Source organism: Henckelia pumila, chromosome 2, assembly GCF_033568475.1.
Source record: "Henckelia pumila isolate YLH828 chromosome 2, ASM3356847v2, whole genome shotgun sequence".
NCBI classification, from domain to species: Eukaryota; Viridiplantae; Streptophyta; class Magnoliopsida; order Lamiales; family Gesneriaceae; genus Henckelia; species Henckelia pumila.
The window spans coordinates 107,639,785-107,653,365 of NC_133121.1; the positions used below are offsets into that span (position 1 = coordinate 107,639,785).

The 13,581-nt window shown below is 32.4% G+C and overlaps 2 protein-coding genes across 2 annotated transcripts; both read left to right on the forward strand.

Moving 5' to 3' along the window:
- Nucleotides 1-626: 626 nt before the first annotated feature.
- Nucleotides 627-3,166, forward strand: LOC140880650 (large ribosomal subunit protein uL4-like). Its single transcript, XM_073285271.1, has 2 exons — nt 627-1,806; nt 2,847-3,166. The coding sequence occupies exons 1-2, from the start codon at nt 688-690 to the stop codon at nt 2,958-2,960; spliced, it is 1,233 nt and encodes a 410-aa protein (XP_073141372.1). The 5' UTR covers nt 627-687; the 3' UTR covers nt 2,961-3,166.
- A 4,478-nt stretch (nt 3,167-7,644) lies between these two features.
- Nucleotides 7,645-10,382, forward strand: LOC140880344 (nuclear transcription factor Y subunit B-1-like). Its single transcript, XM_073284699.1, has 6 exons — nt 7,645-7,783; nt 7,881-8,141; nt 8,668-8,803; nt 9,041-9,118; nt 9,228-9,278; nt 10,081-10,382. Exons 2-6 carry the CDS (start codon nt 7,894-7,896, stop codon nt 10,123-10,125), a joined length of 558 nt encoding a protein of 185 aa, XP_073140800.1. The 5' UTR covers nt 7,645-7,783; nt 7,881-7,893; the 3' UTR covers nt 10,126-10,382.
- The last annotated feature ends 3,199 nt before the right edge of the window (nt 10,383-13,581 follow it).

A 13,581-nucleotide genomic window follows, 5' to 3' on the forward strand; every position in this document is an offset into this window, starting at 1 on the left:
GTAACTACCTTGAGCACACCAAATTTATTTATTCCAAAATTACCTTTTTTACCCAATATTTAACTAAAAACCTCCCACTAACTTCATGATTTACTTTTTAAAAAAAACTTTACTTTAAAAAAAAAAAAAAAAAAGGTTGACCCCGAAGGGGACCCCATTCCACATGAGTCAGAGGCCCATTGGCTCATGCGGAGGGTAAATCGAGGGATGTGCACGAGCGGCAGGGACCTGAAGGAGGGAGCACATGCCCAATCCCCAGAGCATACTCCCCACAATATTTCAGCAGGAAATATGCTCCACACGAGGATCGAACCCGCAACGCTGGGGAATTTCTTCCCACGTCACCTCAGGCCTTACCAACTCGCCTATGCCCCTGTGGGCAAAAAAAAAAAAAAAAAACTTTACTTCTATACACATAAAGTGTGTGCATTTTTTACTAGTATAGTAATTAAAGATATCCAAACCTTCTCGAAGCAAGCACATAAAATGAATTAGGAAATGAAAAATAACTCGAACCCAAAAGCCTAATTAAATGTTTTCGGTTTTTGGGCTCATCAAAGTAAACGGATAAATGAGAGCCCATTTTGATCAAGGCCTTGAACAATATAAAGCGGAGTTCACTGAAACCCTATTTGCCAGTCACCAAAAACCCTCGAGTTTCCTTGCGCTTCTCAAGAAACACCAAAAATGGCCGCCGCCGCCGTTCGCCCGCTCGTCTCCGTGCTAACCCTGGAGAACGACATGGTCACAGATGGGGCCGCCGCCGGGGCCAATTCTGTGCCACTCCCCGACGTTATGAAGTCGTCGATCCGTCCTGACATTGTGACATTTGTCCACGGTCAAATCTCAAACAACGCACGCCAGCCTTATGCTGTGTCGAAACGCGCCGGACACCAAACCTCAGCGGAGTCTTGGGGAACCGGTCGCGCAGTTTCGCGAATTCCCCGCGTTCCAGGTGGAGGAACCCATCGCGCCGGTCAGGGTGCCTTCGGAAACCAGTGCCGTGGTGGAAGGATGTTTGCTCCGACGAAGATCTGGCGCCGCTGGCATAGAGCGGTGAATGTGAATCAGAAGAGACACGCCATTGCTTCGGCGATCGCCGCTTCTGCTGTTACTTCTCTTGTACTGGCGAGAGGGCACAAGATCGATGAAGTTCCGGAGCTTCCTCTGGTTGTGTCAGACTCTATTGAAGGTGTTGAGAAGACTAACGCCGCCATCAAAATTCTGAAGCAAATCGGAGCTTTTCCTGATGCTGAGAAGGCCAAGGACAGCCACGCTATTCGTCCTGGTAAGGGGAAAATGCGTAACCGTAGGTATATCTCGAGGAAGGGTCCTCTTATCGTCTATGGTACTGAAGGAGCTAAGCTGAAAACCGCATTCCGCAACATCCCAGGCGTCGAGATTGCTCATGTTTCGCGCCTAAATCTACTGAAGCTCGCTCCTGGTGGTCATCTTGGGAGGTTTATTGTCTGGACTAAGTCTGCTTTTGAGAAGTTGGATGAGGTTTACGGTACTTTTGATAAACCGTCTGAGAAGAAGAAGGGCTACGTGTTGCCGCGGGCTAAGATGGTCAATGCTGATTTGGCAAGAATCATCAACTCCGACGAGGTGCAGTCTGTGGTGAAACCAATCAAGAAGGAAATCAAGAGGGCAACTTTGAAGAAGAACCCGTTGAAGAATCTGAATGTTATGTTGAAGCTTAATCCGTATGCAAAGACTGCTCGGCGGATGGCCCTCTTGGCTGAGGCAGATCGTGTTAAGGCCAAGCAGGAGAAGCTGGACAAGAAGAGAAAGCAGATCACAAAGGTACTTCCTTTACTGTTATTACCTTGTTGTTTTTAGCTCATCTCATTTCTTGCTTGTCTTATTCTAATTCTGATAGTCTCTGTTATCTCGTTGATCGATATTATACAGTAATTTCTTTGTGTGATGTCAAATGTTGCGTGCCTCAATATTACGTGTGGTTATTACAATTTACAGATTGATTGTTTGTTCTGTTATGTGCTACATTTGCAGGTCTGGTTCCAATAGTTTTGTTTGCTCTCGATCATTGTGGCATTTCTTTTTGTGTGTGTCTACTTAATGTTATTTTAATCTCCCAGGTTACTAACTCTTAAGTATTAACATCTAGGCAAACAGGTGGTAAATATTTAATTGCAACAATTTATCCAAGTTTATAATTTGAGGCTTATGAATTTAAATGAATCCAAACAAGTGTGAGTAATTTAGATTATGGATTTGAAACCATTTCTTCAATCCTAACATAGCCTTTGGTCATTTTGTTTATGATGGGTGTTGTCCATCAGTTCAAACACTTTGCTTTATTATCAGATTGGAACTCTGAAGTTATGATAGAATGATTGTATTTCGATTTTCATGAAAAATGTGTTGCAAGTTTGTGTCTTTGTTTTCTGTTTGTTGTATGCTCATGTCTGTCTGTAGACATCCGTATTTTACTTAGTTGTATGGTTGCCCAAAAAAAAAAATACCTGCAAGAGTTTGCAATCTTGTATGCTATGTACAAATTCCTTACTGTTAACACATGTTTTTAACATTTTATTACATTGATTTTACGATAATCAGAGATGTTATGTGTGTGTCCATAATATTTCATTTTTTTCCTTCCAGTTATCTTTTATTACGTCTCGTCGTCTTCTGCATAAAGTGTTGTGTGTTGACAAAAGTTAATGTAAAATCCGTGTTGCATGGACAATATTCATAACTATTGAGATTTTGTCCTTAACTGTGTCTTCCCTATGTGTATAATATGCTTCATATCCTCATTCTTGGCTTCCATGACTTATAATTTTGCTGCTCTTTTCCCTTTTCCCTCCTCTTCTTTATAGGAGGAGGCATCAGCGATCAAATCTGCTAGCAGGAATTGGTATAAGACGATGATCTCTGATAGCGACTACACAGAATTTGAGAACTTTACAAAGTGGTTGGGTGTGTCTCAGTAATTGAGCGTCTCTGTTACGGATTTCCGTTAGAATCTAAATTGTCATTTTATTTTGTTCACTGTTTTTGGAGTTGAAACACATTGATCAGCTGAAGTGAGATCGGGACGACATTGAAAACTTCTCTTGCTTTTTTTGTTGCTAAAGTATCGTGAACCCTGAAAATTTTGGTTTAGACATTTGTTTGGAGGAATTTACAGTTTATTATACTTTCCGTTGATGCACGTTTTAAGTATTCATAATAATAATTGATCGCCACACACATTTAAAATCTAAAATAAAAATATACTATGAACCCGTGTTTCATAGGTATATATCTTGGAGTAAATAGTAATGAAATTCAGTCGAAGCATGTTTTCGCTTTTATCGTCTAAACTCCTGTATGCAAGATTTGCCTATTATACCATTTAGTATCTCAGTTTTAAGTTACTATCCCAATTTAGTCTCTCATTTTCCAATTGTCCTAAATCAGTCTTCCATTTACGATTTAGGTAGCGTTTGCAACCTCTAAAAATAAGTGATTATGGAAATTTTTTTCACAAATTAATGAAGAAAATCTTCATAATCAATTATTTTTAGAGGTTGCAAACACTATCTTAATCTCCCATTATCCAATTGTCTTGAATTGGTTTCCAATTGATCCTTCATTTTTCATTTGTTTTCCAGAATTCATTTTCATTTAGAAGCCCTAGTTGCCTTTTTATTTTTTTTCAGCAGCTTGGAGCAACCAGTGAGAGAGAAAATTGAGTTAATGTATGAACACTCATATTCGCCAGTCGACTTATATGATTGATTTCATTGAAGTTTCCTTTCAACCACAAATCTTTGATACAGTAGTCAGTCTCTCGTCTGGACCCAAAAACTCAAAATCTTCACGTACCGCTGCAGTCGCCTCCACGGAATCAGAAAAAATTCGAGCATTCCTCATATTGCGTTGAATACTGAGCTTCATCCCGTACAAGATGGCCCAGAGTTTTCCTCGAACCTGGATTGCTAATCGGTCGAGCCAGGGCAACCGCAATACGTTCTTAACCGTCTCTGATAATAGCTCCAATAGAGAAACATCATCTATTCTCATTATAGACCACATCAACATCCAACCTAAACTGACCCAACGGATGCTTCTCCCATCGAGTAGTCACTTCTGCTTCCGGAACAAAATCCTACAACCTTGTATTTAGTTTTGCTCCTTGGAACTCCAAAATAAAATAGCTAACCCAATCCACCTTCTCGGGCGAAAACTGAGTGGAGTTATCATGTTTCTTTCGACAAATTTCACACCAAATCGCCCAAGAGAGCACACAAAATAAACAGAGTTCATCTTTCGAGAAAGACTTAGCCACCCCATAGATTATATCTATAAAAGAGCTTTCCTGGTACAACCGAAGAAAGGTCCAAAAAAATTCATTTTTCCAAACTGGTTTACTAATATGGCAGAAAAACAGAACATGACATGTTGAAGCCAAAGCATATATTTACAAATGGGGCACGTACCCAAGACTGGAACATGATGTTTTGCTAGGTTGAATTCCGAGGGAATGAAGTTGTGTCGGGAATTGGAAGATTGCTCTGGATGTGATCGAAAAACTCCCATCTTAGCTTGGTACCCTGTTTTGACCGTGTCTTGAACTTCCACCAATTATTATAGTTTTTAAAAAAACAATTGTCAGGTGGTTTTAGATATTAGTAGAATTGAAAACAATGATATAACTCAAAACATATTACTTTGAAATGTTAAAATATTTTTATATAATAGTGTTCAAAAAATTTATTAATAGACACGCATAAGCGTGTGCATTTTTTAGGGTATCTATAGTGGTAGGTTAATAAAAATATAAACCTCCTACTATAAACTCCACACCACGCATAAGCGTGTGCATTTTTTAGGGCATCTATAGTGATAGGTTAATAAAAATATAAACCTCCCACTACAAACCCCACCCCTCGGGGGGGTTTAAAGTGTTTTCATAAACCGATCCCAGGATTTTGGGACCGGTTTATGTTTGTTTTTTTTTTATTATTTGTTGAAGGGAATGCATGTTGGGACACGTGCTGCTCTTTTTTTTCTTTTTTTTCAATTTGTTATTTTTAAAATTTTTTATCATATTTTTTTATTATTAATTTCCCAATTATATTGTTTCTTTTTTGTAACGATTTTTCTTTAAAAAAATCATTTTTAGTAAATTTTTCATAATATTCTTAAAATAAATAAATGTATTAAATTTAAATATTATATGATTAAAACCACTAATTAATAATTTATGATTAATAAAATTATAAATAAAAACAAATAAATTATAAATAAAATAAGTGAATTGACAGTGGGACCTGTAAAAAATTGTTGGAAAGGTTTATGATAAAAAAAAATAAATTTTAAAAATAAGTGAGGTTTTTAACTTTTGATGTGGCAATGACGTGACACAACATAAATCTCTGAGTGGAGTTTACTGCTACGGATGCCCTTACTAGTATTTTTACTCTCTCATCTCATTTATATCAACTATCCTACTAAACTTCTCACTCATTCCACCCACAAAAAAATATACATATAAAAATAACTTCTAATTTACATACGAATAAGCGTGTGCATTTTTTACTAGTAAAAATAATGTGTGATACACGGAGAAATTTAAATGGTAAATTTAGTATTAATAGATATTGAGCTTAGATCCCAAGTATGATGAAGTTTTGAGTTCAAGACTCAATTGTAACTCTTCTCTTAGTAAAAATAAAAAAAAATAAATAAGAAGAAAAGATATTGAGCTAAAATATATAGAATATAACTAAAATAATTAATGATATGATCATATGAATAGTAAATGAAAAATGGTAAAAATACCGTTAAGTATACATGAAATAATATTTTTATGAGTAAAAATTAATATGATACATGAACTACTGGTTAAATGTCAAATTGGTACACGAACTTTTGTTAATGCCTTAATTGGTACATGTCTACCTGATTTTGACCAAATTATGAGAAAGAAAAGAGTATAATAATATTTTGATAATACAAATTAATTAAAGCAAAAATATTATTTTAGTTTCAAAATGAGCTTCATTATTTTGTCCGTCAGAAAAACCAAGAACGACTTTCAATTTTTTATTGCTTATGTTCTCTTATAAAATTATCGTGTTTCAATAAACTTTAAATATTTAATTTGTTGATTAAAATACATGTGACACGTTATGACGCGGTTTAATTGGTGTTTTGATGAGTTTTTCTTATAAATATAATTTGAAAATTTAAATTAATTTTTAGTAATACTTACGTAATATTTTTATTAAAATAATATATTCAATAAATTTTTACATAGTTAAAATATTAAAAAATATTTTATCACAATCACTATTTATTTAATAATTTTTTTCAAAATATTATCGAGAAAATTATGTATACAAAAATCAGAATTTTAGCTAAAAAATATTTATTTATTTTCTATGATATCAATTTATTTATTTATAATTATTTAAATATTGTATGCCTTAATATAATTTATCTAATTCTTCTCGTTGAAATATATAATCTATTTAATCTATCTAATATAATAAATATTATGTACAAATAAAATTTTTAATCAAATCAATTTTTACGTGTAAAATATAATATACAAATATATCTAATTAAAATTTAAAATAAAATGTACATTTTTTTGTAATAAAGGACAAATTGGATATTTTACATAAATGTCATCAGAAATTGATCGGAATCCGACAGACATGTATCAATTAAGCCATTAACAAAAGTTTGTGTACCCAAATTTGATATTTAATTAATAGTTCGTGTAATATATTAATTTTTAATCCTATTTTTATGTCCAAAATATATGGACTTATTTTTTATATGAATATGTTAATAAAGTCATTAAAATTTGACGAAGAAATAAAGAAACTTTTAAATTTCTCCTTATTCAACTCATTCTTCTTCTAAATTATGATTGTAATAATATCAGAAAAACACAATTTTTTTCTACTAAATCTAGAAATTTGATTATATATTTGAGAAAACCAAATCAGAATCAAGTCTATTTAATAATATAATCGCAAGTTACTTGGGTAAGTGATTATTTTTTTATACCTGACTCATACAAAAATAATATTTTTATGCTTAAAGTATTATTTTTTAATTTATATATGGATCGAATCGACCCATCTCACATATAAATATTTGTGAGATCATCGCATATAAATTACTCATATATAATTAAGAATTCACTTCTCGTTTTCTGAACGTGAGCAACATTAATTTTGATTAGTAACTACACACACAATGTATATATAATCAAAAGAAACAAAATATTTACATACTGCTATATTTGCAAAATCAGTAGAATGGTAATGCAATATTTGCAAAATCAGCACAAAGAAAATAGAGAAAAAAAAAAAAAAAAAAGAACAAAACATGGAAAACTGTTTTGCAGGCAGAAGAGTGAGCGGAAAAAAAGTAGAGAGTTTTTTTAATGACCGTTTTGCCAATAAAATAAGTGAATTTCATGGTTGAGATAAAATCATATTAGTGTAATTAAATCAGACAAAAGAAGTTAATGATATCCTCTATTTTATATAATAGTAAAAATTTTATTATTGAAATTAAGTAATACAAGTTAAAAACGTGTCACGATTTATTTAAAAAAATCAGAAAATTCAAATAATAAGGCGAAGACGTCGTCGTAATTAGGGAGACCAGGTATCACCCAACTTAAATATCGTTAATCGCTTAACAAACCAACGGTGCTGATAATCTTAGATCAAAAACCCAATCTTTCATCTGAGTCGTCGTCTTCCCCCAATTCTCCACCCTCCGATTCTCATACAAAACTCTACAGGTACGTGTATCTTTATTCACCGCTCACTAAACTTCTTTACGCACATCTGCGTGTGAGTGTGCTCAATTGATCTAGGGTTTTTCTTGGGAAATGGTAGGGTTTTCGATTCCATGGCGGACGGGCATCCTGTTGGCTCTTCTGTTCATGTGTCCCCGGGAAGTCCTGTCGGTGGAAGCCATGACAGCGGCGGCGACCAGAGCCCTCGCGCCGGCGTCCGGGAACAGGATAGGTTTCTGCCGATTGCTAACATCAGCAGGATCATGAAGAAGGCGCTCCCCGCCAATGGGAAAGTCGCCAAGGATGCCAAAGAAACTGTCCAGGAATGTGTCTCCGAGTTTATCAGTTTCGTCACCAGCGAGTATGGTTCTTGAGCTTTGATGATTATGTCCGTGTGGTTACTTGTCTTTGGGAATGAGCTTATGCGCAACTTTGGGGAGTTGGCAGTTCCAGCTGCGCGATTATACCTTCAATTGAAAAAAAAAAAAATCATTTTTTTATGGACAATTCTTCGAAAGTGTATGTTTTGCCCCCAAACAAAATAAAGATCATTTTTTTCATGGACAATTCCTCCAAAGTTATGTTTTTGCCCTCAAACAAACTTTAGTATGCGTATTAGTATACGGTGGAGTAGAACAGCATATGATTGCACAAAATTTTGTCAGGTTTTTATGCACGATTTTACTAAAGCATATAGTTATTCTTATTATATGCAGTCCTTGTCTCTGTATTTTGTATGAGTATGTTCAGAGAATTGTTTTGTTGGCTAGTTCAAGTGAGTCATGGATATCTATGTTCATAGTTTTGTGTATTAATGTGGGTATACTTTAGAGCTACGGTAATGAAAACACACAGCTTACTCATTTTTGGATGATTCTAATATCAAGGGCAAGTGACAAGTGCCAAAGAGAAAAAAGAAAGACAATTAACGGGGATGATTTGCTGTGGGCTATGGCAACTCTAGGTTTTGAAGATTACATTGATCCACTCAAGATGTACCTGGCGAGGTACAGAGAGGTAATTGTTTCTCCTCCAGTCTCTATGGGTTTTCTTGATTTATTTTACTCCCTTTTGCTTGAAGTAAATTAGTCGGTTTATCTTTACTTTCTGCAACTGATTGTTTCCCTTTTCTTTTGTTTTGGTGCTCATGGTGGTGTGGCAGATGGAGGTCAGTGAAACAATGAAATTTCTCGGTAGCTTGTTTTTCTTTTTGTATTTTTCTGTGACAATTTTTGGAATATTTTCATTGCTCCTTAACAGGGCGATACCAAAGGATCTGCTAAGAGTGGTGATGGATCTGCAAGGAAGGATGGATTGCAACCTACTTCCGCTTCTCAGGTCACATATCATATCGATCTCATATTCATTTGTTTTCTGTTGTTTCCACCAAGATTAGTAATGGTTATTGACGGGCAATGTTAAATCGCTATTTCTGTTAATTCGACAGCTTGTTAACCAGGGTTCATTTTCACAAGGCATGAATTATGGTCACTCTCAGGTACACTTCGTTCCTGTTGGTGTCACTCTCTAGCCAATCACTGTTTCTGATCACTATGTCCTGTTCTCGTATATCAAATTATTTATTATGTACGTGTTACTCATGCATGTAAGTACTCTGTATAGGAGCTTTCTAAACACTTTGACATCTGATTGATGGATTGACATAACAATTATCTGTTGCTGAAACATGAAATGAGACTACTTTGTGAAGAAAGTTCTCAACTGCTTTAAATTGGTGTTTTCTTGTCAGGTTGATTGAAGTAATCAATAATTTAAGGAATAAGGTTGAATTTGTGACTTACAAATCAAGATATTCTGACCTCCACTGTTACTTATTTGCTCTAATTTGGTGTGGCTCAATCCAAGAACTATTTTTGTTAAAACATCGGTTTTAAAACTAGACCTTACAGTTAGCTACACCTAACTTTGTTTTGCCCACACCTTGATCCATTTGTTAGTAGGCGCAAGATAATAACTGCATCATTATATCTTTTGATCGAGTCATCGAATCGAGTTAGATCTGTTGTTTTTAGGACATTATCATCCAGGAATCAGTCTGCTGGATTGATTAGATGGGTCATCACTTCCCTATTGTGCTCCATCTGAAATTTGAGTATGAATAACAGCTTCACTTACCGAGGACTTAGCTTCTGGATATATTGTATGAATATATCTTCCCTATTGTACGCCACATCTGAAATCAAAACATGAAATCTCGCACGTAATTCATTATTGGCTCTAAGCTTCTTAGGCTTTTAGAAAATATTGCATTTCAACAGGTTGTGTTTTGTGATTTGCAGTCACAAGCTCAGCACATGATGGTTCCAATGCATGGAATGGATTAGATGTTGCTGGCGCCTCTTTGTTCAAGGTCACCATTTCATCCTCTGCTAGGGAATATTTTGCTCAAGTTCAAGATACATTTTGTGTATTCTTGTGCTGTAACTCTTGCATATTATTTTTTTTTTCTGTGTTTTGTTTTGTCAGTTATATTGCACTTGGAGTTTGTATATTATTATTACTACAAATCTTTCTGAATATAGATGTGTTAAATAAATTTTCAACTTTATATATATTATATTATATTTTTTTATCATAGTAATTAATTTGTTTTAGTTGCTTCTTATTCCTTTAGAACTATGAAGTATGAAGTACGTAAAAATAGAATCGCCCCAGAGATCTAACTGTAGAAAAAGGGTTGTAATTTTTCCATATGCAAATTAGAAAAATTGAATTTGGTTAAATATCATCAAATTGACGTTCCAGGCCAAGCTCTCTATGATTGGATGGAAATGCTGTTTTTTTTTTTTTTTTTTGAAACAGAAAATGCTGTTTTTTAATCTCGAGATCTCGAATAAACTCGATAGTTTACTATTATTAAATGATAAATTAAATATTAAAAGTTTAGGCCAAATTAAAATTATATTTAGTGATTTAAAAATCTAAATGTTTTTTAATAAATATGATATGATAAATTATGATGGATAAGTGACGATATATTTTCAAGATAAATTTGAGGAGATTTATAAAAGAATGTGAGGATTTGAGATTATTTTTGTAAAATTAATTAAGGTTTCATATTAATTGAAAATTAGTTATTAAAGGTGGTAGATTTTTAATTAAACAATAAAAAGTAGGATCGAACACGTACATTAATAAAAATTAGTTGGCAGTGAAACTCCAATATTTTTAAATTCTACGACATTTCATGCACTTGTCTCGATCGCTCCATGTTGATGTAGTCGAGCCCTATTAAACAAACATTTGATCAAAATTTGAGATTGTATACAAATTTTTTGGTCATACATTTTAGAAAGACCAATATGACAACTTATATTTTATTCCTGAAAAAAAAGTTTTATATCAGAAAATTAATATTTCCATGAGACAATAATAAAAAATTTACATCACAAAATTGCTTCTGGGAGTTCTTTTGTTTTAATATTTTTTTAAAAATAGACACTCATAATCGAAGTTTTAATTTTCACATGTCGTTTCAAATATTACTGCAGTGCTAGGTACGTATAGATTTTTACTTAAACATCCTGATACTGAATTGCAGAAATGCTGGAAAAAATTAACTGATTTCTTTCTCTCAAAAGAACGCAACACATACAATAATGACAAAACTTGAAGTTCGTCTGCGCAATGACAGAGTCATAAATATCAATCTACCCAGGCTAAAATTTTAAACCCTCTAATACTTTAATTTTTTGAATCGAGCTACTCGGGCTAATATCAAATTTAATCCAAAATCATTAAAAATTAATATATTAAAAATTTCAAAAAAAATTTGTGTGACTCGGGCTTGTGGCTCTGCCACTGGTCCGGCGGCCTTTATATCTAGCGATGTAATCGGGCGAAACGAGCCAAAATCTTGAATGTTTGAGTTTGAATATTTATAATCGAGTCGAACTCGAGCTTTATTCAATGAATGTATTCATTACACACGGAGCTTATTCGAGCTTCAATCGAGTTTAAATAATCTTAATAAATATACATTATAAATTTAAATATTCAGTAAATTCATTAGAAACTAAAATTTATATTTATAGAAAAATATAATATTTTTATTAAAATTAGTAATTTTATTCTAATAAATAAATTTAATATATATTTTATATATTTGTCATAAGTACAAGGGTGGAATCTTTAAATCAAATATCAAAATTATTATTTTTCTATCTAAGAGTGATCACTTATGGGTCTTCTAATGAACATTCTCAGGCGTATATGAACAAACATAATTATACGAGTTCAAACAAGTTTTTATTGACTCCAACTTCGAAGAGCTCATGAACGATTCATTCGCATCCTTATTTCTATCTTTTTTTTTGAAAAAAAGGGCCTCTCTTACGTAATTGTGTTTGATGGAATATTATACAGCAGAGATTTTGAGACAAATATATGATGGAAAGGCAATGTGAAATATGATAATTTTTTCTTCGTTTCTACGACGAGGATGAATATTTTGCTTAAATGGTAAAAAAATGGTTTCTTATATAATTCATACTTGATTTTTTCTTGCTCTTTTATTGTGATATCTTAATGTTTATATAAAACAAATGTTTATCATAATTTAACTGCTAATTTTGTAACCGATAAAAAAATATTTATAATGTTGGTTAACCCATGTCTCATTATCTCATATCTTGTATTTCTCGTGTAGTCGTGTATGATGATTGATGAATGCATGTACGTACTTCAATGGAATTTTTTTACTTCGATATATAAATAAACTTTTGTAGTATTGAGTATTGACTATTGAAGAATGAAAGGGAAAAGAAACTAGTTGAGATAGTATTATACGCAAGAATAATATATTCTATCTTTATTACAAGGATTATAGTCATTAACAATAACAACTTACTCTTTACTTTGATAAATAAACTTTTGAGTATCAATGAAGAAAATGGAAAATAAACTAGTTGAGATATTATTAAACACAAAAGGAAAAAAAATAATATATTCTACTTTTTTAAAAAACATAAATAATCTATTCTATCTTATTACAAGAATTATTGCCTTTAACAATAACAACTTACTTTTTACTTTGATAAATAAACTTTTGAGTATCAAAGAAGAAAAGGGAAAAGAAACTAGTTAAGATATTATTATACGCAAAAATAATCTATTCTATCTCTATTACAAGGATTATAGTCTTTAATCTTTATCAATAACAACTTACGACGTATGCATAATAAGATTATCACTTTCATATATAATAACGTATTCTTTATAAAAGGAAAAAAAATTGACCTTTATCCATTGAAATTGAAAAATCAATGACTCATACCAAATAGCTTTTTCTCTTGGTGTAAAAAAAAATGACCTTTATTATTTTCTAATTGTTACGATCATAAGCTCATCTCCAACCACAAACTCAATTTTATAATTAATATATTTAAAATAATAAAAGCGGTACATGGTATGTTCGTCTGCAAAATCTCAAATATGACACATAAGCAAGACATTGGGACATATATATTAAATATTATGAAGAGTCTATTTATATTTGTTATTATATCGAATAAAGAATTATCTTAACCTCTAATATACCAGTTTATAATATTTTATGATTGAAATAATTTTATTTTATTATGGTAAATATGATTATGAGTTTTTTTGTCAATGATTAAATATACATATAAATATATAATACATAGATAAGTAATATAATGTAATAAAAATTAAATAAAAAATTATAGTTAATATAGTATTTGATTTGATTGATAGATTATAGTTTGTTTGATTTGATTGATTAAATTTTATATAAACATGATAAATTGTCGTTTTGTCCT